Source organism: Gallinula chloropus, assembly GCF_964237585.1.
Source record: "Gallinula chloropus genome assembly, chromosome: 6".
Taxonomy (NCBI): domain Eukaryota; kingdom Metazoa; phylum Chordata; class Aves; order Gruiformes; family Rallidae; genus Gallinula; species Gallinula chloropus.
The window spans coordinates 4,817,366-4,843,676 of NC_140091.1; the positions used below are offsets into that span (position 1 = coordinate 4,817,366).

Sequence of the window (26,311 nt, forward strand, 5' to 3'; positions counted from 1 at the left end):
TTGCTTACGTAAACAATTCCAGTAAAATTTATTTCATGAGATGTTACAGCCCCACGGTCACCCGGCAGCAAAACCACCCGTGAGGATTCTCTGCCATCGCCTGTATCACAGCGGTGCTGCTGTGAATGGGTGGGGGTCCCGGCACATCCCATGGTGCAAGAGGGCAGGCATGGGTTTGGTCAGCTGGAGCAATAGGTCTGGTTTCGTACAGTGAATCCAGTACATCTCCATAAAAAGAGAAATGCAGTACTGGACAATTATTTCCAGCGTAATTCCACTGCAGGATTATGCTCAGAGTACTTCTGGCCCAGTGCTGACTCCAAACCACTCTCGACCACATACCTGTGGGAGCGATGCTGTCCCGTGGGTGCTCAGCAGGCTTTGGTCTGCAGGTCCCTCCCCACACAGGGCTCCCCGCCACCTTGTGGGGCTGGGTTGTTGCACTGCCGGCTGCGTCGCGTCGTGCCCGACTGGCAGGGAGTCCAGTGTGACCAGCAGCTCCAGCGCCCGCTCGTCTTACTGCCTATGATATGGGAAAAGAAGATACTCAGGTGGTGTGTGTGGCCTGAGGCATTCTTAGGGCGTGAGCAGGGAAGGAAGGTGGAGCTGAATGTCATCACCGGTTGGTGTTTTCAGCTCCAGCTCTAATGTTTGCTGTGAGTGGGATATCCCGATCCATCCCAGCAGCTGGGATGGCTGTTGGGATCAAGGTGCTTCAAAGCCAGGGGATATGAAGTAGCACCACCTTCTTCAGACCCCAATACCTGTCTCTTCTCCTCTGCTCATTTGAAAGGCTGCGGTTTGGCTTTTCTTTCCCAAAGGGCAGCTGACAGCTCTCTCTGCACTAACTTTCTCACCTCTGAGCAAGCCAGAGGGACAAAAGTCTCCTAACATTGTGGAGCTGTTCCGAAAGGTCTGCCCATCCCTTTGGAGATGGGTCATTTCAAGGCTTTTTCATTACAGTACAGACGCAGTTGTCAGGAGCGTTCGATACTATGGATTATGGTGGCGCTCCTGAATGATGGGAATGCTTGATGGCTGTCATTTACTGTCGTTTTTTATTTACTCAACTGGCCTTCATGCCTGGCTTGGGCACTTTATTAATCCAGACAGCACAAATGGATGTGTGTGCTCTTACTCAGGGCTGGCTGGAAAGCTGGGTGTCCTGTCCGCTGAAACATTGTTCTTTAAAAAAAAACTAATGGGTTTGGTCTTAAAGCAGTTTTGAAACTAACATTTTGCTTCATTTCCCATGAGCTGGATGTGTGTGTGTCCCTGATGTTGCTAAAAGCCGGGAGCACAGGAGCCAGCCAGTTTGGTGGACTGCCTTGGGGCCAGGTCCTGAGCTTTCCATCCTCCTCATGTCCCCCAAATAGATACTCCTCTCTAGTTGAAATGTTTCCCAGTGGGAAGGGGGGGTGGGAGAAGCTGGAAATTCTTTACTAAAACAGCATTTAGGATCACGTGATGCTTGGGCACCACTTCCCAGTCACTTCACCTGACCCTTTCAGTGTCCCTTCTCTCCCTGATGTTGAGGTTTGTGCTCTCACCCTTCTAGCAAGGATCTCATCCTTAGCCAGATGCTGCAAGCCCTCGGGAGAACTGCCATCCTGAGGATGTGACATGCCAGTCAGTGAGGACCAGGTGACGGTCTCATTTACATGCTTAGGGTGGTATAGTGGCAAAAGCAGTGCAGGAGCAAAGGTAGGATTGATGTGTGGATGCAAAGATCTGTTGGTTAATGTGTTGGGGGAAAACCCTGTCCCTTTGCTGTCTGCTACAGGTACACGCTGGGCTCTTACCCCGACGTTTGGTCCGCTCACAGGCAGGGCCCTCATAACCTGGTAGACACTGACAGAAACACATGTCTCCCACCAGAATGGGTTCCCCATTGTTCTGGCACGGTCTGCAGCGGCAGGCATTGAACTCTGTCAGGTAATCATCCAAAGCCTGTTTTAGGTTTCGCCGTTTGGTTTCCACGTCGCCAAGGTTGCTTCTGCGGAGAATTTCATGGATGGGCTGTAGCTGCATGGGATGGAGATGAATAGCATGGAGACAATTTCAGCCAGGCATCAACGGAGATGCTACCACGCTGCAGTCAGAGAGCTGTGACATTGCTGGATAAACTCAGGGCTCAGGAAAACCTCATTTTTCTTCCTCGACAGTCCCATGTACATCATGCAAATGTGTTACCACCACGGACGGGCCCCAGTGAGAAAGCAGCGTTCCAAAACCTCCTCTTAAAGGTTTGTCTGGGATTGGTTTTTCTGGGCATGCTTTGAAGTTTTAGCCTGGATTCAGATGGTGAATTAAAACACTCAGTAAGATCATTTTTTGATTGATTTCTTAGTGCTGTCATGGTCCATGAGATTCTTGCATGTTTTTTTGCCTTTTCGAACCAAAATATTTCACTAAGGCAGTGGGTGTCATCAAAACTTAATGCCAACCTGCCATTAATTGTCACCAAATCATCCAATTAATGCTGAGGATGGAGAATTTTATCTTCCTATTTAACCCTTTGGTGCAGCGAAATAATATCCATCCATCTGCAGCTCTAAGACCATAAAATGCTCATAATATTTCATGTAGCAAAATCCTGTTCCTCCATAACATTCAGTGTGGGCAACTGTAATTATAACTTGCCCAACTGAATATTAATATTCAACTGGATATTAAAGGTAAAAGCTCAGGGCTGGTCTGAGGACACATATTTACATTTGTCCATCCATGTATCTGTGCAAACGCTGCATGTCCTGGCTGGGAGCTGGTGGAAACCAGTCCCAGAGAAGATCTGAGCATCACCTCATTGCACAGGGTACACTGAGAGCCATTCGTTGGGGGGATCAGCTGGGCTTTGGGAAAAACCCTTGGACAAATTTGCACAAGGCTGTTTACCAAACGAGAGGAAGCTACAGATAAGAGCTGCTGAAGTGGACGTGAGCACTTATCGGCAGCTTGGGTTGCACAGCAGCTGCTGAGCTCAAAAACAGCCAACAGAGAGGTCAACACGTAGTTTACTGGAAAATTGCAATAAATTTTGCCCAGAATTGATGGGAACTTGTGCCAAAAGGTGAATAACCTGCAGCATGCATTCAGCTGGAACTGAAAGCACGTCTGCATTATCCAGGCTTCTACATTATGGAGGCTTTCTGCCATCAGGCGCTGACCAGGAGGCTTTGCAGATTCTCTCTTGCCCTGCTGATAATGCAGGTGATTCCTAATGTCACCTCCTGGTCTCCCACCTCCTGTCTGAGCCAGGACCAGGTGTGCTTTCAGGTGAAGATGAGGGGGACGCAGTGGCAGTGTGTCCCTGCTGTGACCATGGTCCTTCTCCTACACCCCACAGCTCACTCCTGGAGCAGACCAGTGGTCATCTCAGGGTAGATGTGGTACTCCTGACCACAGCCAATGTGTGCCCAGCTCTTCACGCCTCTGCGATATCTGGCCCTGCATTCTCATCTGCCCTTCCATCCCCTCCGCTTGCACCCATCTCCCCATCTCTGAAGCACTGTAGGATGCTTCAGTGACCCTAGCATGTACTGTGGCATCCAATAAAACAAGAGGGAAGCTTGGCTGATTTGTATGGCCATGGACCCTCTTTGTGGAGCATGGAGAGAGACAGGACCCACCTGACAAAGCAGCCATGAGTCCCCTGCTCTAAAAACTCCTGGAAGCCCTCAGAGCAATACCCACCATGGTCTGTGGAGGTTAGAGACAGACACTGCGGCTCTAAAGTCCACTGCTGGATGTGGGGGGAAGACTACCAGGGAAAGACTACTTCCCCAGCTCCCCATGAGTCCCCTGCTTATACAGGAGGGCGGGCAGTGTCAGGGAGAATAATAGGGATAAATGCAACTGCAGAGAGGCGTTCATCAGGAAGCTGTTTGGGGACACATCAGAAACTTAACTCAGCACTAATCCAGCATTAAGCTCCTTGTCCGTCTCCCTGCGGATGCAGTCGGTGGGAGATGTACTCCCCATTGTGAAATGAATAAGAGGTTACCAGATCAGTGGCCCATTACATTTAATCTTGTTCTGTGATGGGATCACAATAAAAATACGAAATGATCTGCCTGACTACACTTTCATTCCTTATAGTGGCAGAGTTTCTTCAACTGCAGAAAAGCCTTACCTCAAAATCAATAACAGCAGGATTATATTTTAATGACCTTCCCCAGTGACGATACATATTGCCATCCCAACTGTTTAAGAGCCCTCCGCTGTAACTGGCATCTCCACCTCTAATCCGGGGAATAATATCTTCAACAACTGCACTGTTGCTGTGAGGATCTGAAAAGTTGAATTACACCCATATTATTTAGTTTCTGTTTCCACACATACAGTAGAAGCTGCTTAATGGAGGTGAGATCAATTGTCCAAGGGGCTGTCTGTCAGCAGCAGTGGTGCTGCCTCCTGAAATCAATGGGAGCTCGGCATGCCCTGCTCAGGGGGTGAGCCCTGCCATGTTTTCACAAGGCGGGCAGTGATGAGTTGAGCATCACAAATGCTCTAAGCTAGTAAGACCTAAAGAGACTGCACGCCTCCAGCCTTTGTTTCCAGTTAGCACGTGGGCAGTAGATCATGCTGTCTATAGATGGTTAAGTGGTTTCCAAATCTGGGACTTCCTAGCTTCTTGGAGTACTTTTTATAGTGCATTTTAACTTCTTTAATACTTGTCGTGTTGCCCTTGTCACGAATGCCCAGTCTGTCATGGCTATAGGGACTGAGCCTCCCAGCCACCTCACTACTTCTACCCGTTTCTAATCCAGGTATTGTTCTAAACCCCTGCTCTTTCAAGAGAAAACAGTACTGCAGGAGACTTGGACCCAAAGTTACTTTGGAGACACCACTGGGCCTGAGCCATGGCTGAGAATGGCACCAGAGGTCCCTTCTTCGTACCCTCGTGTGACCCTTACTTGAATCTCCATGCCCAAGGGACCAAAAGAAGCACTAGAAGATGCCTTAACAGACATCTGCCCTGTTATCATACCAGTTTTCAGGAATCCTTTCTTTGCACAGTCAGAGGATGTTATAGATGCTTCCATATTTAGGTCGCTCTTGCCGACTATAACACCAACTGACCGGCTAATACAGGCACTTATTTCTTCTGCGGTGATCTCTGCAAAACAGAAAGGAAACCAGTCAAATCTTTCTGAGTAGGACATTAATTTTCCTACCTGATTGTTGTTTGGGTTTTGTGGTTTTTTTTTTTTTTTTCTATCAGTGATGAAAATGTTTGGTTGTTTGCATGATCTGTTTGTTTCAAAGTCAAGATATCTTCTGGGCAGAGAACACCCCTGAGTCTTAATGTGCAAAGCCAGCATTTCATGGAGGTATATTTGGCCTGTCACGTAACAGGTGAGTAGGGAAATGTCTTCATTGTAAAAATTGTTTCTTTATGAAGTAATAGAAGGAAGCAAAAAATCTTAAAGCAAGGTTTTGAGCATGTATTGCCTCATTTGGTTTATTTATTTAAAAACTATTTTTTTCTTTTAATGAACTCATAATGAGGGTAAAGCTGGGAACAGCACCTGAAATCAACAGATCCTCACTAATTATCCCAACCTCAGGATCTGCCCCAGCTTAACTAGCATCCTTAGGCAGCAACTTGTAAAAGGTCTGTTTGCTGAGAGCTGCCAAAGCCTTACTGCCTGATGCTGGGCTGCTGCTACTGCCACATACATCATGAAAATATGTAACTGGAGACCCATGAAACGACCGCAGAGGGGAGAAGGGAACTAATGAGGTGGTTTCACCAAGGTAAGCAATGTGCATATGTCATACAGCCTGGTTTTATATACACACTTCTGTGTACTGCAAATATAAGGCTGTCTTCTTTAATAGTTAAAAAATCCATTGATTTCAATAAATACAGGTATTGTAAGTAATAGGTAACTTTTATATTGCTCTTTTTGTCAGAGGACCTTAAAGTATTTTACAAAGCAGCCTCGTGATCGATACCCTGGTATTGAAAGGGAGGCACAGAGGTCAGAGGGATTTGTGCATTGAGGCTTAATGGTCTAAAGATCGAACCTCCGGCCGAGCCCCAGCCCAGAGCATCGTCTGCTGAACTGCTTCTCCTCAGCACAGCACCAGGGAGCAGCTCCTCATCTTGCTCACAGTTAAAATACTGGTAAGACACCCATCGCTCTGGTTTTTCTCCCTCCTGCACACCCTGCAGGAAAGGTGAAGGGAGGCTTCCGCATAACTCTCAGCTGGTGGAGGTGCTCAGCATCACAGAGAGGGGCTAAGCATCCCAGATTCGAACTGGAGCAAGCTGAAGCATGCTCAAGACTTCAGGGGGAATTACATCCCATTGCAAAACTGGGCCCTTGAGAAAGATTAAATGTGCAGCGCTCAATTACTTGTACTAAACTGTTCAACAGTTGTAAACACAGTGGGTAAAGTTCATTCACCCAAAGCAACAAGAGTGATTGCTTATCTTGGTGCTGGAGTGCCATAAAATTAAACTTGAGGAACACCCTGATTAATTGATTCACCATGGTTCCCGTTGAGTAATTATGTTCAGCGAGGGTCTGTCAATACAATTCGCTATTGGTTGCAGCAAGATCGGGTCTTGATAAATGAAAAGTGGTTATCATTGCAAAAGGGTGGCCATAGAAAATATTGGCACTTGAGGAGGGGGAGCCCTGATAGTTTTTTATATGATATAATTTGCGATAGTTAAATGTGCTCGAGTGATAAGATTTACTGCTGCATTTTGAATTAATCAGAATATATGGAGACTCTTTCTAATTTACTCTGCGCATAATGTTTCTCCCATAAATGTTCTTGTAATGTGTGAACACATTATACTGTTTTCTGCTAAATAATAGAACCATAACAATCTATTTTAAAAACAAGTAATGAAAAATATTGATGGCAGAGCAATAAGGGACCTTGTTCTGACATACATATTTATTTCACTCCTGACCACATCCATACAAGCCCTTGCAGCCTGAGAGCTAGAAATGGGCCTGGCAGCAAAACAGCAGTCCTAAAGCTCTGCACTGCTGAGCTAGGGTCTGTTCCTTAGTATCTAAACCCAGAAAGTGACTTCAGTTTCAAAATTCAGGGTTCCCTGATGCTTACAGTCCAGCTCATGCCTATGTCTAACTAGATGCTCAGCAGCCACTCAAGTTGTCTACCATTTAGGGAGGACTCAGCCTAAGGATGTGCTTCAGTCACTGCTTTCCCTTCCAGAGTATTTAACACGTAGCCTCATGAACTAGGTGTGCTCTCAGGATGCAGGGGTGGATCTAAAGCAGGTTCCATGCTGCTCAGCCCTGTGTGGACACAGTAGTACATCTACAGGCATCTGCAGAGCTTTAAACTCATCCTTTGAAGCTCTGATTTTAAGAATTCAGTGCTTCTATCCTGATCCTGACCATTTCTCAGGGGAGGCAGATAATGCTCTTGCAAACACAGCCTTCAAGTGTGGCTGTGATCACCATTAGGGAGTCAGTTTATCACTAAATGCTTTCAGAAGGTGGCCTACCAGGCACTTTGGGTGGGTCCTTCTGGGTCCACATCGTGTGGCATAGACAACTGCTGACTTGGTAAATGTGGACTTTCTTGCAGAGCCTGGGTTAGATGGGAATTACAAAAGCCTGCTACATTAGGATGAAAATGACATTGCTACTGGGGCACTTTCTTGTCTTTTGCTGAACTTCAACATCCTTCTTTCCCAAGATAAGGCATCTCATAGCAGTAAATCTCATCCTTATATACACAGCAAGCACAAGATAGAGCAAAATAATAGTGTCCCTTCACATGCTCTTGATTCATTCTTCCTCTGAAATTGGCAATCTGCTGCCCAAAGACTTGCTTGGCAAGATCTTGTTCTCTTCTATATCAATCCCTCTACAAAGTGAGTAAGTGATTTGAAGTGACACCATGTTTTCAAACATGAGTAGTTCAGGAACTTCATGAAGATTCTCTCAAGCTGTAATTTCTTGTGGGAAAATTGGCATGGATAACACTCAATATGGGGTGCATTGCTATCCTAGTGCCGATGGGACCAAACCTTTTCAGACCAGGGGCAGAATTTGGGGCAGAACCATTGAAATCAATGGAATTACAGCAATTTGCACCAACTGCACCAATTAGCACCTCTTGTCCAAGATCACAGTTCTCCTTTGTGTAAATGTCTGGCCTGGAGTTACCAAGGCAGCACTATCCTCAGCAGAACAGAGTGAAGTTGCTTAGGGGAAGTGGGATCTATTGCATTGTCAACGCCTTTGCAAAAGTTGACAGTCTACTTAGTGTACTAAAGTACCACATTATTGTTCTGCATCTTCTGCTTTTTATTAGGAAAAATGTTATGCTTTGGCTCACCAGTAATGGCTATTCTTGTGCTCTAGACATCTGCAGTGGACTTTTTATGTAATTGAAATTTAGAGGTATGGCTTTCCAGCCTCATCCACTCTAATTTGTTGAAAACTGGAACTAACAGAGGTCTGTAAGTCTTCAGATACGACACTAACCAGAGTAAAGTTGCAGAGGTATTGCCAAGTGCAATGCGTTATTTCCATTTACATAACATCGAAGCCCTCACTCCCTGAAGGATAAAACGTGAGTGGGCTATAATTCTTTGCTCTGGATGAGCTTGCCACCCTTCAGCATTCGTAAGAATGGCCAGAACAAAGACCTTAAGAAATAGGAGAGGTTTGGAGAAGTCTAGTATGTGTCACTGGAAGAAAGGAAGGAATAGATACTCACATTCCTTCCTAAACTACCAAAATCTCACCCAGAGTTTTCTGAAATTAGATCAGGAATTCTACACTCAAGATTATCCCCTGCCATGTGGCCAGTAGTGCATCCATCTTGTGAACAATATGCTGATGTCCCTAGGACACCCCCACTGTGCATTTTCAGGCTTGTGGTGAATAAATATCTACCATGTGATGGGACATGCCAACCAGCTCAGCAAAGAGGTGTGGATGAGCACCAACCCTCCCAGGGCCCAGGAAGATGTCTGTGGGGAGCAGCCAGCAGAGACAAGTGGATTAGCCTGGTTTAGAGCAGAAAGCTGTGAACAGATAATATCTTATGTTTTTCTAACCTTTTCTTCTCATTTCCTCCTTGTTAATGACAAGAATGTACTCAAAGACACCTCCCATTGTGCCAGATGTCATGAAGTGGGTGCCATAGTCATTGATGAATTTGGCGTACATGCCGTAGTTGTAGGTGTCTGGAAGCTCCCTCAGGGACAGCAGCACATCTTCATCCAAAACAATGTTGTCCCTTCTCATCTTGAAACGGGCTGTCTGCACCTTCGTCATAGCTCTGATGAATCCAACCTCCTGCATGTAAAGGACACAGGAGCTATTACTCAGCATTCAGGTTTGTGGAGAGAAGCTTGGATCTCTGACTGTCAGTGTATGTTGGAGGCATGAAAACAAATTCAGGTTAAAATTAACTAGGTGGCAGTTCTGGTTTTGAATGTGTATTTCTTGTATGCCACGTGAGGTAGAGCACAGAGCTATGGGTATGGATGCTGTGGGCTTTTATCACAGAATCACAGAATCACAGGGGTTGGAAGGGACCTTGAGAGTTCATCAGGTCCAACCCCCCTGGCAAAGCAGCTCCCCAGCTCATATTGCACAGGTCGGTGTTCAGACAGGTCCTGAATATCTCCAGAGATGGAGACTCCATAACCTCCCTGGGCAGCCTACTCCAGTGCTCTACCAATGTTTTATATCAATGTACAAATAGGATCAGAGTGTGGCTCCACATGATTTCCATCCATCCTCCATTTTTGCCATTTTTCCCTGTTTTCCTTGCTGTACTATTTATTCCTTCTGGCTTTTTTTTTTTTTTTCCACAGCCTCAACCAGTGATGCAGGACAGGGGCTCATGGCAAGCCCAGCCCAACAGTGGGGGGATAACTCAACCAGGAATGTGCTGATGGGAGGAGGATTTCCTGGATATACCACTAGACTCCTCTTCTAGATTGGCCATTGCCGTGGATAAGGCTCCAGTGCAACCAGTACAGCCCTTTAAATGATTCCTCCAATAATTGATCATCATTTAGCTGCAAACATTCCATGAGTCCAGACAAGGGCACAGTAAATACTATAATGGTGCCCATTTCCAACAGCTTTTAAGGGCATTTCAACTTAGAATACCATCAAAGTAATTCTTCTTTATTGTTTTCTGTCAGCAGCCACAAAAGAAGTGGAGTCGGGGCACGGTAAATGTAGGAAACATCAGCATTCGTGTTATTAGATTGGAGAGGGGTCATCACAGCTCGTCCATGATGCAAACTCACTGTGAGAAATGCACCTTATTATTGAGTACTTTTTTTTTTCTGTATTTTTTTCCTAGCACAGTATTTTAACCTCTAGTAAAAAGTGGCATATTTCCCCATCGTAAGGCAGCTTGTATTAATTTGAATAAGATACATTTGCTATCAGAGATCATTCCCTGAGGACAACTGTTTTGATCAACATCTTGATTTTTTCCTCCTCCCTCATCATCACTTTAAGCATTTCTTTATTTATGTGCTTAATGTAGCCATGAAACAGGATGGGGTGAGATGACATGTGCTGTGGTACTGCCTAATACGATTTTATTCCCACTCCCTGTTTGCTAAAACGTAATAAGAGCAACAAACAGGATTACTAACGATCATGCATTTGCAATTACATGAACATATTAAAGTACAATTACTATGTGTTTAAAAAATGCAATTGAGAGGATAAACAGACAGAAGTTAAAGCCAGACCATGTAATGCACAGATGACATGACCGGAGCATATGCAATACTGATTATTTATTATTTATTTATTTACCTTTGCAGTGTATTGTGTGAAATTCTTCAGGGATCCTTTGCCACCTGATAAGGACAGGCCTAACTGGAAAGTTGATTCTTCAACCCCAATTCCAATGGTAAAGCCTCCTGTTCTGCTTTGTTCCCTTTTAAGGGCATCAAGCAGATCCTTGGAATCATCGTAAAACTCGAAGTTGAACCCAGAATCAGCATGAGCCTAGAGTGAAAGGAGTGGACATTAATTTTTAAGGTACTTCCTTTTCTTTTTAATCTCTATTTCTTTAAGGACCTGGTGGTTTCTCTGCTGGAGCCTGTGATGCTCCTGACAGCATTGACACCAAGTTTAGTGAATGTAGAATAGTTAAACCACGTGCCCTTTCATTTGGAAATATGTGAAAAATGTGGATAAAACCATGCATTTTACTTCATCCATCTCCAGGCAGGTGAAAGGTTTGTGTTTAGCTACTCGAAGCAGTACCATTACTGCCAGGGCTGCTAACGGTGCCTATTAAGGTAGTTTGACACTTCCCATTATCAACCTTTCCAGTTTCTTACAGCTTTGCCAAATCTTAATGATTTGGAGTGATTTTTTTTCTTTTCTCTCGAGCCTATTTCTGGGCAAATTTATTTAGGAACAAAATTCCAACAGCAGTGATCCAGCCATTTGTGATGGCAACACTAGAAAACAAACATTGTTTTGCCTGTGTTTAGAGAAGTGACCTTTTCCTGGAGGGATCTGCTTTGCCAGCCTGAGGCCAGGCTGTGCCATTTTCTGTCTCTATAAAAAGCCAGCTGAATTATCAAGGCTGAAAAAAACCCATCTCACATCATTATTAGTGACTTCCTAGACTCCGGCAGGTAGAAGCTCCTAAGTCAAGACACATGTGGGGCATGCTGAAGCAGCCTCAGTGCCTGACCATGCTGCAGATTGTCCAGCCACTGCAGGTGAAGGAAATGTGGCCAGTGCAGTAGGTCTTTCTGAGTTCAAACTGGGGACTGAAGGTCACAGGGGAGTCTGCCCTCTGGGAGGACATGAAAGCCACTTGCATTAAGCCAGTGGCTTTAATAATCCCCTGGAATAAAGTGTGTTTCATTCACTCATGTCAAAAACCATGATAAATGTTTTAACAGTGTGGCCAGGGCACCCACTTACGACATGGGAGACCCAGGTTGAATCCCTGCTCTACTTAGTTCAGTCTCCACCATCAAATGTGACCCCCCAGAGTACATCATGTGATACATGGTGATGGCTTTCAGGATCTTTGTCTCACTGAGAATTTGGATTTATGTCCCTTGTAGCTATGCCATAGACTTAAAATGCTTTCCATGATTGAACTGGTAGCGTTCTTCCTGTTTTACACATGGCCAACTTCATCCCTAGAGAGGCAAGTGGTTTGCGCAAGCTCTACAGCTCATTAATAGCAGAATTTAGAGAAAGCCCATTTCTCTTGGCTCTGACTAGGCCAGAGTAAGCAGTGCAGATGCCTGGGTGATAAAGCATGTTAGTTCCTTGATAATAAATGCCATAAAATGCCAAAAATGCCATAAACCAGCATTTATATCATCGATTGTCTGTTGTCTTGGGAACACCTGGAGAAAGGTACTTTGAAAGACAACCTATAGCGAATAATAAAATGTACATAGTCTCTTTAAAGGGCACTTGGCTTTCAGTTAGGAAAACATTGCTAAATTGGACCACCAGAAGTGCTTACTAAGAACTGGTATATGTGGAAGTTGTAGGGCTTGCGGAAATACTTCTCGTCATCTCCGTAATAGAGATGTTCACATGCAGCATCATACTTCAGCTCCCGCCACTCTCCGTTGTAGACATACTCACAGTGACCTCCCAGAAAATTAGGATCATATATGTACAGTCCCTCTTCCCGTGTTAGGATATTGTACCTTGGAAAGAAATAGCATTCAGAAAGTTATCCATAGCTCCCGTTTTATTTCCCCAACAGTCCCCAAGAGTCAATGTTTCCATTCTCCTGACACTGTATGTTATCTGTCTCCAACTTTGAATTTGGATAGCACCTAGAATGTAAGGTTTGAGATTGTTCTCCTTGCTCTCTCCTTCCCTAAGCTAACAGGAGACAAACAGACATTTTATTTTTGGTTTGGCCTCGGATGCTACAGACAGAAGAAATCAGTTAACTGTCCACTCCACCCCAGCAAGTACAATTATGAGTCTCCAAGTCCTGGAATCCCTCCAGGTCCCCTGTGAGTCTCTCACAGCCTAATGCGTCTCGCTGTCACAAAGCGTTTCCTGGCATTCCCAGTAATTGTTTTCTATCTTATTTTCATCTCTTTCCTTTTAATAATGGTCCCATTTCTCAGGGGATTTAACACCCTCCTTAGACTTGCAGTCTGCATGTGCTTTGCCAAGTCTCTCGCTTGTTATTCCCTTACGCGCCTTCCTTCCCTCTCGCCAGCCATCACAGCTGCTGCCCTCTGAAATCCCGCCTGTTACTTAATATTCCCTGTAATTCCATGGCCCAGAATGAAAGCATTATTCAAACTAGACAGCACCATTGCCCCTCACAACAGGGAATCATCTTTAAGAGTAAGATAGCAAATGCTATCGCTTTTGTGCGTTCTGTGGGAGAAACACATCAGAGAGCAGTATTAAATGGGTGCTCAGTGAAAATTAATATATGGCTTGAAAAACTTTTGATGGACTCTCTCAGGCTCTGGGCCAGAAGAGACATTTATCTCATGGACTCCATTCGACCGAGTTGATGAGAGTTATCTAATGGGTAATGAGAGTAATGTAATGAGACTACATTCTCATAGACCATGTTCTCCAAGTGACCATAAGCAGTGTCTTGGTTCAAACACAAGATTTAAAAGAAGAATGTCACAACAGGTGATTCCCCTTTGAACTAGTTCTGGATTCCTCTTTTCTATGTACTACATAACCAAAGTTTGAAACTGATTACAGTAAAACCTCTTCAAGGATAGGTGTGTTCGTTCTGTACATGCCCATGTGGAGCTCAGGCTCTCTGCCTTCCATCTGTGCTCTGAAGTCCTTAATCCTGGAGTTAAATCTTGTCCTAAAGGATGAAAGCCACCAGGAAGCTGCATCTCCAAAGGCTACTGTTTCCTTTAATATATTGCTTTTATGAGCTGGAGAAAGTTGTTAGATAACTGGACTCGGAGAACTGGGGTGTATTTTTACATGGCTATACAAAGGACACTCAGAAGTAGAGAGTGGCTGAGAGGCACCAAGGTCAGGCAATAAATTTGAGTCAAAATTTGAAATAAAAGCTGGGATGAACCCTGCTGCCTTCCTCATTGCTAGCCACAGTCAGGTGGCACAGTAGCTCTCTTTTGGGTTTTGTACAGCACCCTATCAATTCATGGAGCACTGCTATTCCCAAGGAGAAGCAATATCATAGAGTCATGGAATGTGTTAAGCTGGAAGATAAAACACTTAATCCTGTTTTGATTGTGAGAGTAGCAGCTATTGATTAATTACTCACCCTTGGGCTGCTTTTTCAGACCCTGGGATTGGAAACAGATGTTCACAAGGGCTTTCAATATCTTCATCCCCACAGTTAGCCTCATCAGACCCATCTCTGCAGTCCTTCTCTCCGTTGCACAAAAGATGCCGTTTAATACAGCGACCTAAAGTGCACAGGTACGTGTGATCACTTACCCACCCTTCAGAAAACCTTTTTGGCAACTTGCACTGGTTGTATTGTTTTTCCACCCATATCACAGGGCCACAAGCAGTCACACTGGGGGTTAAACACAGCTCTTTTCCCTTGGGACCTTCATTTTCCCAACTCCTTGGGGGAAGGTTTTCCTGTGCAACCTGGAGCAAACACAGCTCAGAATCCAAGCCAGCTGCTCCCTTGGACTCCCATGGGATAGGAATCAAGTAGAGGTCACCTCACTGGCCTGATTTTATTATCTACGCTCATGCTTTTGGAAGGGAGCTACAGGAAGCAATAGCTGCTCTGGGAAGTCAGCTCTGTCTGGTTTTTCCTCTTCCCATTCATTGCAGGAGGTATTAGGGGAGCTAATTGCAGTAATTAGAACTCAAGAGTGGGTGCTTGCCAAAAGGGCAACTTGACGGCGCTTTTGCCTCTGGGAGTGAGGAGAAAGCTGTAAAGTGATATTCATGGCAGGAATCAATGCACTCACCTTAACCCAGCAGTAGTGACCTGTTCCAGCTGATGAGCTGGTCACAGAGCTGGCCTGTGTTTCCAAATTCCAGTAGGATTGGCATTAAATACTCAGGATGGGAGCTCGAGGCATTTGTGTGGAAACAAAAATCTGTCAAGGCTAGTCAAACTTTCAGAGAACAGCCGTATTATAGCCCAATCCTTGGAGCTGGGGATGGCTAAAAATAAATAAATCACCCCAACAGATTGCTTAGTTGGATTCATGATTGAACTGTGTCTTTTGCAGAGGGAAAAAGTGGTGTGATGTGGGAGCGGTGGTGCCCATGGAGGGGAGTGTGAGCATGTAGCACAGCAGTTGGAGCGGGATATTTCTACTCTGTTTGTTCCACTGAAATATTAACCTTTTCCATGTCACACAGACTTCTTTTCTATCCAAATCTAAGTGTAACATGAACAGATTTCTGTAAAAGTGGGGGGAAAAAAAGGATGAAGAATTTTCCTGCTTTGTCTTGCACTGGTTCACCATCCTTCTGGCTGGGCTGAATGCATTTTAGCAAAGCTCTGCACATGGCAGGGGCCTGAAATCATCCCAGGGCTGTCTGGCCAGGACCGTAACCTCCTTGACAGGAGGTTTTGCCCCGTTCACTCACCTGTTTCCTCACACTGAAAGTCCTTCCCACAACTGGGGGGTCCAGTGCACACCATCTCGGCACGGCAAGCTTCCTCGCCCCAGAGATGCCCCGCACATCGCCGCCCCGCGTACTCCGCTGGCTGCACCAGCCTCCGGTACCGGTGCTGGAACCCACAAGAGAGAAAAACACCACCAACACCTAAATTGTCACCCCAGAGACATAACCTCCACAGGCTATGAACAAACACTTTAATCTATAGTGTTATTTTTCTACGTAGTCCACAGACTTTGCACATGAGAAATGGAGAAGGAGAGTGAGCAGAGAGGTGGGAGCTCGTGAGATTTTTCTTGAAGTTCATACAAGTGAATTTCAGGGCCCTGGAATGACTACTTTTAAAAATCTCTTCCCTTTTTTAGACCTTGGAAATACTATGGATTTTTTCCCATGATACATGCCTTGCCCTGGAATGTAACAGCCTCAGATGGACACAGACACTAATTGCAGTACTGATCCTGCAACATTTCTGAGAATTAATGAGAACTGCTTCTCTTTAAACTAGAAAGCAAAAAAGAAAAAGGAAAGATAGAAGAGCCAAATCATTTACTGATTGTAAGCACAGGACTAAAAAACACAGGGATTTAGGCAAAATTATGTCAGGTATTGGAAAATAAATTCTTGAATTATGAAGACATGTGAAATGATATTAAAAAATCGAGAAGAGGAGCTGATGAATTAAGGCTGCTTTTAATTTCTTTTCATTGGAATATTTGCATTAAGAATCAGGGGATATTTAATTAAATCTGAGATAGAAAAGGAAGAAAGTCTTGGGCAAATATTCTGGCCTGATTCTTCCACCATTTGCCCTGATTTTACATTTTACTGTTCTGCTGCCTTAAGCGAGTTTATTCCCCAGTTTACACCGGGGTAAGTAGGAGCCTCTCCAGTAGAGGAGCATCTTCATCATGTTTGGATGAGTTTACTGGATGCTTCAGAATGATGAATATGTATAATATATATAATTAATGTGTGTACATCCTCATCATAGACACATCTGAAGATAAATGGAGACATTACGGTGGAGTCTTACTTTTTTCTCTTGGCAAGGAAAGCAATCAGTCCATTCTGACCACTGGCTCAGCTGACAGTCGACAGGAGCTGGAGAATTAACATCTCTGCTGCTTCTCCTAAGGAGAGGAAGAGATAGCAATCTGAGGTCTTTGAAGTTGTGTTTTAAGGAGGGCTGGGGGCTAGCAGGGAGGAAATGATCTCTGTGTCTACGCTTTTCCACCAGGAACCTTTCTGTAGGAAATGGGAAGCATCCCTTAGCAGGAGGGGCTGTACTACCAAAGATTTACCATCAGAATCGGTCAGGAGCAGCAGGTGCAGGACCTGAGGACTTTGTCTTGGGTTTCCTGTCCCCCAAGAGTTTCTATCCCTTTCCAATGGGTTTGATTGCAATAAAATATGTGTGCATCATATATCTGAGGTCAAACACACTGAATAAACAGAAGGAATGTCAAGGAGACAAGTCTTAAGAAAAGGCTTATATTTTGTCTTTCTTTTCAAAAGAACATCACAAACTCCTGGAGCAGTGATGTTTATCACCTTGGGCCTGTTCTGGAATCTATAGTTTTCACTTTTTTTACACCATCGTCAACTCATGGTCCATATTTTTCTGGACAAGTATGAAACCAGGGTCTGACTCCCATGGGCTTTGTGGGGTTCTGCACCAAAAAGGTGCAGTTGACTGTGGGAATTCATTGGTTGACTATTTCTAAAAGGAAATACCTAAATTCTGAGGAGAGGGGGGAAAAAACTAAAGGAAGAGTTTAAAACCAGAAAGTGGTGAGGGTGCTGTATGGTGATGGCTCTTGGATCAAATCTGTGGATACAGTGAAAATCATTATACAACAACAGAAAAATACTTCTCCAGCCTCCCAGCCTGGGGGTTAAGATCTTAATTTCTGTCCCTACTCCTACAGTCTTTAGTTGTGTAATGAGTTTCTTTGTCTTGAGGAGCAATCTGTAGCGCGTCGGTACAACTCCGTGTTCACCACAGCCTTCCAAGCATTTTTGAGGGGTTATTCTGAGCCAGAACATTATTGTTATTTTGGTGACTAACTAATGAGCAGCCTGTTTTACTTAGGAGACTGCAGTCCAAAGAGAAATATTGATAATTAGCAGAGGTACGGAGCACATTGGGGACTCATCAGAGGCTGTAGAAGAGAGACTACTAAATGAAAGCCGCAACAGCTCAGCAAGGGAGTCTGTGGATGCAGATCACTGCGTGAGATAAAAAGCCACCGTGTTTCCAGGAAAACAACAGGAGCCTGCAGACAAACAGGGAGCTGGAGGACACGCAAGTATTGATGCCTTTTCGCTCTGACAGGAGGATTTGCGGGCTGTATCCTTCAGCTCTTCACAAAGTACTTAATTGGCTCACCTTCGATTGGGTTTTTACATTTACCTCTTCATTATTCTGCCTTGTTTGATAAGTTCATCAAACATCAAAAATCTCGTCTTTGTTCATTTTCAAAGGGGATTATCGGAATAAGCCTTCATAATTAAGTGTATCACTACCACATTTTTTTTTCCTTTCCGCCTTCTCCTTGTCTCCACGTTCCAATTATCACTGATACCTTTTTTGATCCTTCTAAATCATATTTGCCTTTAGAACAAGCCTGAAATTAATAGCTGTAGAAAAAGCTCCGACCGTTTTCCTATCATGACACTCCAGCTTTAGGAAAAAATGTAACTTGTTTATTCCCTTCCTTCAAAGCCTAAACGACACTGGTATTGGTTAATAATATTGTTCAGGGGAAAGAAAATAAAATAGAGGTATGAGGAACTGGCTTGGATTGAAAATCAGGTTATAAACATGCTCTTGTTAACGTCACATTGTCAAATGTGGAATAATTATAATGAAAAAGGAAAAGAAAAATATTCACTTGTAAATCATCCTGCATGGGGAAATCATTCAAGTGCCCAAAACCAGTGTGGTAATTTCTGTAAGGAAGTTTAAGAAGGCTTAATAGTCATCCGTAAAGAACAAACCATTGTGCAAACAGTTCATATAAGAAGGAATTATGATGCCAAGCTCGAGCTTTGAACAACTGCCAATTTCTTTTCTTTTTCTTTTTTTTTCCTTTCTTTTTTTCCTTTTTTAGGGGTTTTTTGTTTTTTGGGTTTTTTTTTGGTAGCTGTTTACAGGGAGCAGAGCATGCACATGCCTCAAGTCTGGACAAAACTGATGGGCTGACTGACCTGCCCATAATTTCTATATGTAAAATTGATGAAGGGACAGACTTACCTCTGGGGAGGCAATGCCTCCAGCTCCCCGCGTGCCGTAGCCGTGGCCTGACGTGCCGTTAAACACAGCAAGCATATAGAGAGAATCAGAGGAGAAAGCTGACACAGGCTCCACCGCATTGTTTTCCCATATGTAAATGTTTGCTATAGATTAGCTGCAAACAAAAGCTTTAGGCTTCAGGATGCCAAGGGGCAGGCGCTGCTAGATGAAGCACAGGGCTCACCAGACCCCAGAATGCTGTGGTAAATCATTGACGATGGCACAGATCAAATCACAAAGAATCAGGACACATCCCGGAGGCCTTTGCCCTTTTGGAAACAAATTCCCGGTTTTCTGGCAAGGAAACACATTAAACTGTGCAACTATTTCCACATTAAAGTCAATCAAGCCCTATTGCAGCAGCGTGTTTCCTGCCCAGCCTCCACTCTCCTTTTAATTTGAAGGAGGAACAAACTAATTTTATTTCCCACAGTGACTTACCTGTGATTTTGGTGTGTCTGGTTGCTGACCAGGGAAAAGCAGCTTCCCAGTACAGCAAATTGAAGATTATTATAAAAAGGTGTTATGAGGAACATATCCCTTCCAGATACATCAAGATGTCATCTCAGCTTCTTCCCACTGCTATCCCTGTAAGATTTTGTCTCATTTCCAAAGCTGATGTGAGTTATCACTTGGCTTTTGGGTGGCTCTATGTAGTCACTGCAACATGAGAATCTAAACCTTTCTTTCATAAAGTGATCTGGGGTGAGAAAGATACCATCTAAAGCTGAAATGGTGTCCTATCCTGTAAGCTCTGTGAACCTATCTGACACTGGTGGCTCTAATGCTTTTAGCTGGTTGAGATCTTAACACAGTTGTGGATGTGCACAAGGTTGAGAAAACAATATTATCCAAAGATAATAGTCTCCAGAGGAGAATATTTTATTTTCATGCATTGGAAGTGGCCACTGGAAAGACACTTGGTCATGCTATAGCCCAGGTTGCCCCATACCTGTTTCCTCGAGCTTGCATACAGCCTGCAAAATTTCCCCAAGTACTGCTGGGCAATTCAAATGAGGATTGTGATTTTTTTTTTCATATACTATTAAAGCTAAATTGCTTTTGCCCGGGAGAAAAGCAGGAGATTGAAACTGGCCTAAGGCAATCCCCATCGTTACCTCCTTATTACACATTACAACAACTCTGCATGTTGCTATTAAGACAGAATGACATAAGAAGTTTTCAGCGATGCTCATAAGGGTCTGGTGGGGATAGACCTCACTTGTCCTCATGGTGGGAGCCTCCTTGGTCGTCTTCTTAATCTTCCAAACTTCAGCCATCCTTTGATATAAAAGGCTGCTGTGCACTGTGCCTTCTCAGCATCTAAGCAAGACTGTTGAAGCATTATATCTTTTCTTTTCTGATAGCAGCATCAGAAACACACCATATATATAATGAAAGTTATTTGTGGCACGTCTCCCAGGCAAAAGGCTGGGCTGGTTTGTGCATTCAGGCACAACAACAATTTCGCACTGATAGGTGAGGTCGTTTGGGGGGAGGCATGCGAGAGAGATTTAAGCAGCAAGCAAGGCACACCACGTTAGAGGTGAAATTAAAGAACCTTTCTCAAAGGTGTTATGTTCCAAAAGTGATATATATAAAAGTTATGGTTCCATTTATAACGTTATGAATTGAACTTGTCTAAAATGTGTGTTGGATCCTTGCCTCTAAACCTGAATTAACTCTCTGAACCTCTGGCTTGCAACGCTAGCCGCGCTGGCGATAGCGATGCAGTCACCTTCAGGATGATGAGTCGTGGACTGAAGTCTTGGGGGTCTTCAAGAGCATAGAAATACAGGCTGTGAGCAGGCTGGGCTGAGCAGCCTTTGGGACTATTCCCATAGCAAAGCTCTTTTCCCCGACACTGAAGAACCCTTCACTGCCAGCCTCTAATTAGAAGACACATAAGTAACTCTTACGTATCTAGACTCAGGAGTGGATTAACTCTGTGCAAACAAACTCAGACAGCGCCTTTTCCTCTAGGACAACAATACAGGATTTCTTTTTCCACTTCAAAAAGTCTCCACTTCAAATGTCTTTGGCCCAAAAAGGGGAAATAATTTCTGCCTGCAGAGTGCATTGATCTTTAAAATAGCACCCAAACAACGGATTCAGTAATGTGGGTGTCTACACGAGCCTAGCTCCAGGGAGAAGTGATGCTGCAAGAGCTAACATAATACTGCTGTTGTCCAGCAATTTGCATCAGGATTTCTTTAGATGGAGTTTTTTATTTTCAGTATATTCCTCTGTTTTTTGCTGCAGGCTCTGCAGTTACTTAAAAGAATCAGCCCTTTTTTATGCTGATATTCTGGTTATAATTTTTTGTGGTATGTTATTCATGCAATACTGCAAATCTGAATTTTGTTCCTGACTTGAAGACCACAAACATCTAAGGACAGAGTCCTGTTCTTTTTTATTCTGTTCGATGCACCATACCCTGAAAGCAGTATCCAAGCTTCTCACTGCCAGTGTGACTGACACCTGCCACGTGCTGTTTGTTCTCTCACGGTTCCCAAGGGAAAAGCACAGAGCAGCCAACCTTTCATTCAGGGGTAGGGTGGGATTTTCAAAAAAGTACAGAGATTGTTGCATGTACAGAGGTTATAGAGATTTTAGATATATCAAGATCAAAAAAGTGCCTGACAATTGGAGCTCTGCCTTTGGAAAGTTCACTGTTTCACATGTGCTTTCGCAGCACACATGGGCTTTCTCAGCTCATCCTCTCTGCAAGCGCTGGAGAGTTTCCTCTGCAAAGGAGCTTGGTACAATACCTTCTGTTTTGCCAAGGAAGAAAAGCTGGTTATCAGGGTCTTAATAGGTGACCTTCAAAATCCCGCACAGATGCCTTTGAGAGAAGGGTTTAAATTTGGAAGAGGACTTTATATTGTGTAGCAAACAGAAGGCATGAATAGAAGTTTGATGAAGGATCACAGAATCACAGAATGTTAGAAGTTGGAAGGGACCTCAGAAGATCATCTAGTCTAACCCCCCTGCCAGAGCAGGATCACCTAGACTGAATCGCACAGGAATGTGTCCAGGAGGGGTCTGAATGTCTCCAGAGAAGGAGACTCCACAACCTCTCTGGGCAGTCAGTCTCAGGGCTCCGTCACCCTCACAGTGACAAAGTTCCTCCTGACATTCCCATGGAATTTCTTCTGTTCCAGCTTGCATCCGCTGCCCCTTGTCCTATTGCTGCCATCCCTGAGAAGAGCCTGGCTCCATCCTCCTGACTCTCACCCTTTACATATTTATAAACATTAATGAGGATAAGACAGATGTAACAAGTTTGCTGTGGTTGATGCTGCTGAGCAGATGCTCTGTGCTCGACAATGTTTCTGCAGTCTTGCAGGGCTCATGCTCATGTGCACTGTAGTACCGCAGGGCAGGGAAAGGATGCTGCAGGCTGTGCCAGAGCCTGGTCAGCATTCTCTGTGCCAGTGGGGTGACAGCAAACACTGCCCACAGGTGCTGGCAGGAATGGTGATGGTCCCACACCTGGCATATTGGTTGGATCCTGATAACAGGGCTGACCTTTTCCTCTGTGCATCAGTTGTGCAGCTCGTTTCCTGACGTTCAGCTGTTCATCATCCTCAGCTAAAATTCTCCAGCCGAGGCACCCACAGTGAGATAGTGCATTGTAAGGACCAAAAATGTATGGGACATTTTATGGGCAGCAGGCACGTGCCCCAGTTACTTAGGTAGAAGGTTACAAGGTGTGAAAAAGGTTCGTCTTAGGATCAGAAGATGATCTCAGCTCTAGTGCTGGACATGCTGGTCCTCCTTTGGTGTTAGTGAAGACAGAACTGAGTTGGTATCATACCTTCTACCAGAGTAAACAGCCTTTGGGATGTTTGGCTGGTTTGCTGCAAACAGTTGCAATAATAGTATTATTTGGCATATATTGCTAAAAAAGAAGCATTTATGTGTTATGAGCTCTACTGCAGAGACAACCTAATAACTCGGACAGGTGAAAAACCTGAACAGTTGCAAGACTTTTAAATTACTTTTCTTCACTGCTACAGTGCTTCCATGGGGCTGATCTTAAACCTTCTGAAGGAGCTGCATGGGTACCCACATTGGCTCCTCCAAAACCACACTGGTTTGTCCTAGCCAGTAAAAGAAGGCGTTAGCTTTTTGATAATACTGCGTTTTCTTCAATTCCTCATTAATGCCGGTGATGGAAGGCAGAACAATCGGCTCGGCGGTGGAAGAAGTGATCCTATCTCCCCCTCTGCTGGAAAACCACGATATGACCTCCTGGCAGAAGAAGGGTGACACGGGTGAGGAACTGAGTTTGGGGGCTGCTCTGGCCCTCCCGGGGACACAATAAGGTATAAAAACTGAGCTGTAATCCTCCCTAGCAGAAGGTTGTGCCCTGCTATACACTTTTTTCCCATTTTTTTTTTCGGGTTCTGAGGTATTTTTTTCATGTATATGGACGTTACTGCATTGCACCCAGGAGCAGCTGTTTCCCTTGCTCCTGTGCCCCATCTCCTTCCCACATGTGGGGCCAGTAGTTGTGACAAGGGAAAAATAACTTGTTAGGCCATCGACAGTCTATAATACTGTGACACTGAGCTAATATTATTGTCAATTACATCACGGGCAATACCCATATTTAATTATCTTCTGAAGAAGACTGGATTGTCCAAAAATTTCCCTGGTCTTCAGCTGTGATGCTGCTCTCCTTTCTGAAAGATTAGGAATAAATCATATTCCCCAGATCCACTGTTGTTTCTGGTCTACAGTAAGACCTCTGTGAAATCAAAACAAACCCTAAAAAATATACCTCTAATATATAATAAATCCTATCAGTCACTGGGTAGTTGGAAAGAACAATACAGGGATAATAAGTTTGCTGAATGCTGCGCTTGCAGCCCTTTGGCTGACATGTCCATGTAAGACACTAAATATATCACTGAAAAACCACCTTATCCAAATCATGAAGTGGAAATTGTTTGTTCTGGGGAAACTCTACCCTCTTGGGAAGTGTTCAGTGCTGTGGCTCTCAGTAATGGGATTTGATTTTATTTGGTCAGGGCTGTGCCTGGGAGCTCCTGTTCTGGGTCAGTGCCTCTGGTACACAAACCCAAAGCAAAGTCCAAGTTCCTGCTCCAAACTGCTGCCTCATTAATAGAGGTGGCAGACAAGGTGGTCATTGAGTTTTGGTGGGACAACTCCTCCCATGGCAATTTGCAGCTTAGTGGGGACCCACAGGAGGCACCAGCACTGTGGGGAGAGATGGGGCAGGAGGGGCAGAGATACCAAAGGGATTGCCCGCATTCCCCCCAGCATTCTGCAGAGGGTGTAAAGTCCTGTTTTGTGGTCTCCTGATGTTATCTGTCTACTTTTTCTAAGGAAATTGTGCCATGTGGCCCACTAAAAGGTGACTTATGTAGACCGGTGCCAGCTCCTTATCATCAGGCATTCCCCCAGGAAGGTCCAGAGCCAGAGAAAAAAGTCAGCTTCCACTTCTGCAGTGTTTGATCTACACAACACCATGTGTACACTGTGCTCCCTGTGCAGTTATTACAGCCCTGGGCGATTTATGGCAGCCCTGGGGCTGCTGTCGAAGGGAGTTGAGGCAAGAGGGGTCCCACCAGGGCTAGCATTCACAAAATGCATGTTTTAAAGAAACCCTCAGCATTCTTTTTTTATTTTTAGAGCCCATATAGAGGAATCTGCCCTGTCCTTTTCTTTAGGACCATGGCTCTGAAGTCACAACCTCCCAATTCTTCAATAGCGCTTTAATTCACGGCCCACATTCACGCCCCTGGGTGGGTCATAAATCCTCCCCAGCTACCTGTACACAGAGCCAGCATTAATTTTTATCACATATGACTCCAGCCTGAGCTTGGGGACTTCCCTGCCAACTCCCGGCTCAGCAGGACCCCCCCTTTCTTCTCTGAGACCACCACGCAGCAGCAGGGCTTTTCATGTGGTGTGGAATGAGACTGGCACTTCAAGTGATGTCTCAGTGATGTCTCCAGCGACTGAGACTCTTTTTTTTTTAACTTTCTTTTTTTTTTTTCCTTTTTATTTTTATTGCAGCTCTCCTCAAGCTTGGCTGAGAGCTCATCGGTCCCTCTCCCAAGGACATTAGGAATGCCTGGGGCAAGGCTTTCCTGATGCCCATGTGTAGAGAGGGAATGCCCACCTGTAAGTCATGTTATCTCAGGCATCACCTTCAAGTCTGGGACACCTTCAGATAATTGTGCACACACAGGTTGTTCTCAGATCCTTTTCCACTCCCTTTTCCAGTAATCCCAAGACCTGCTATTGCTGCAGGCTTTCTTTTCCAAGAAACTTGTTTAGGAATGGACTATAGGAGGGGTATTGCATCCTGGTACGTGGGACTAGGACCAGTCTGTGATGGGTAAGTATGCCCAGGCTGCTGATGGCCCCCTGCCCACCCAAGCCCTATTGACAGCTGCTTCTGAATGCCACCCAGCACCTGAGCTCCGTGCAAGAGGCATCTCTGCTCAAAGGAGAACAGCAAACGCTCCCACAGAGAAAGATGAAATAATATTTGATCAGTTATAGAGGGAAAAAGAAATTCCTGGGGCTCTCAGTTCTCTTCTTGCCAAGCTAACCAGCATAGCTTTTCCAGGGAGACGTGCTCTGTAAAAACATGGGCTCAATGTTTGGACAGATCTTTTCAGGCCGTTCTTCAGGGCAGAAATGTCCAGTGATGGGAAAAGTCTTGTTTGCCCTAATTTAACTGGTCTGTCCTTAGGACTCTGAGAAACAGCTCACCAGGAAAAGAGCTGCTTCACCAGGGAATATTTCTGGGCCTCAGCGAGGACAACTGCTTTTGCTGGGCTCTGCTACCCAGAGATGAAGAAAAAAACCCACTTCATTCCTCTAGGGAAATGTCTGTTTTGATCACTCCAAGGTCTCTGGCTTTGGTTTGGGGAAAAGCCTGGTGCAGGCTGAGCTGATGCAGTAGGATGGGTGTCACCCATGGGGAGACCTACACAGAAATGGGGTGAGGATCATTGTGCCCACAAGGTGGGACTCCTGTTCTCTTCAGCTTCGTGTTTCCCAGGTGTGAGAAGAGACCCGGGAGCAGCCGCGCATACAGACACCGTGTAGACACGGGTGCTGCAGGGAAGTGCCGTTTTTTCCCCAAAAAAAGCAAACCAAGCCTGGTTCCTCCCTTTCTGAGCCCATCCAAAGCCTGCTGTGGTGTTGACATCTGTGGTTCGGGGAACCGGTGAGTCAGTCGAGGAAGTGTGGATGGGCAGGGCTGTGCTCCCAGGCTCAGCCCTGCGCAGGTGAGGCTCTCCCCGCCCCGGGGGCAGACCCGTGCCTCGGCCCAGGTGTGTTTTGGGGCTTGCCCCGCCTCACCCACTGTTGTAGCAGTGGCCGGGACCGGTGATGGAGTGGGAAGCAACTAGGGCAGGCATCAGTCGGAGGCAGGGGA

General features: G+C 44.9%; 1 protein-coding gene across 1 annotated transcript; it reads right to left on the reverse strand.

Moving 5' to 3' along the window:
• Window positions 1-19,007, reverse strand: C8A (complement C8 alpha chain). The gene is made up of 11 exons (XM_084266534.1): window positions 18,847-19,007; window positions 16,624-16,720; window positions 15,555-15,699; window positions 14,257-14,401; window positions 12,487-12,676; window positions 10,797-10,991; window positions 9,065-9,305; window positions 4,991-5,119; window positions 4,133-4,290; window positions 1,803-2,025; window positions 1-523 (listed from the first exon to the last, which is right to left on the reverse strand). Exons 1-11 carry the CDS (start codon window positions 18,963-18,965, stop codon window positions 372-374), a joined length of 1,794 nt encoding a protein of 597 aa, XP_084122660.1. The 5' UTR covers window positions 18,966-19,007; the 3' UTR covers window positions 1-371.
• Between the last annotated feature and the right edge of the window lie 7,304 nt (window positions 19,008-26,311).

What these genes read in the sequence shown, in the direction of transcription:
- C8A (XM_084266534.1), bottom strand. Translation starts at nt 18,965, where the DNA reads ATGCGGTGGAGCCTGTGTCAGCTTTCTCCTCTGATTCTCTCTATATGC. An exon ending in GGAGGAAATGAGAAGAAAAG is followed by an intron (nt 5,120 to 9,064) that starts GTTAGAAAAACA and finishes TCTGTTTTGCAG; the next exon opens with AGATCACCGCAGAAGAAATA. An exon ending in CTGCTGTTATTGATTTTGAG is followed by an intron (nt 2,026 to 4,132) that starts GTAAGGCTTTTC and finishes CATCCCATGCAG; the next exon opens with CTACAGCCCATCCATGAAAT.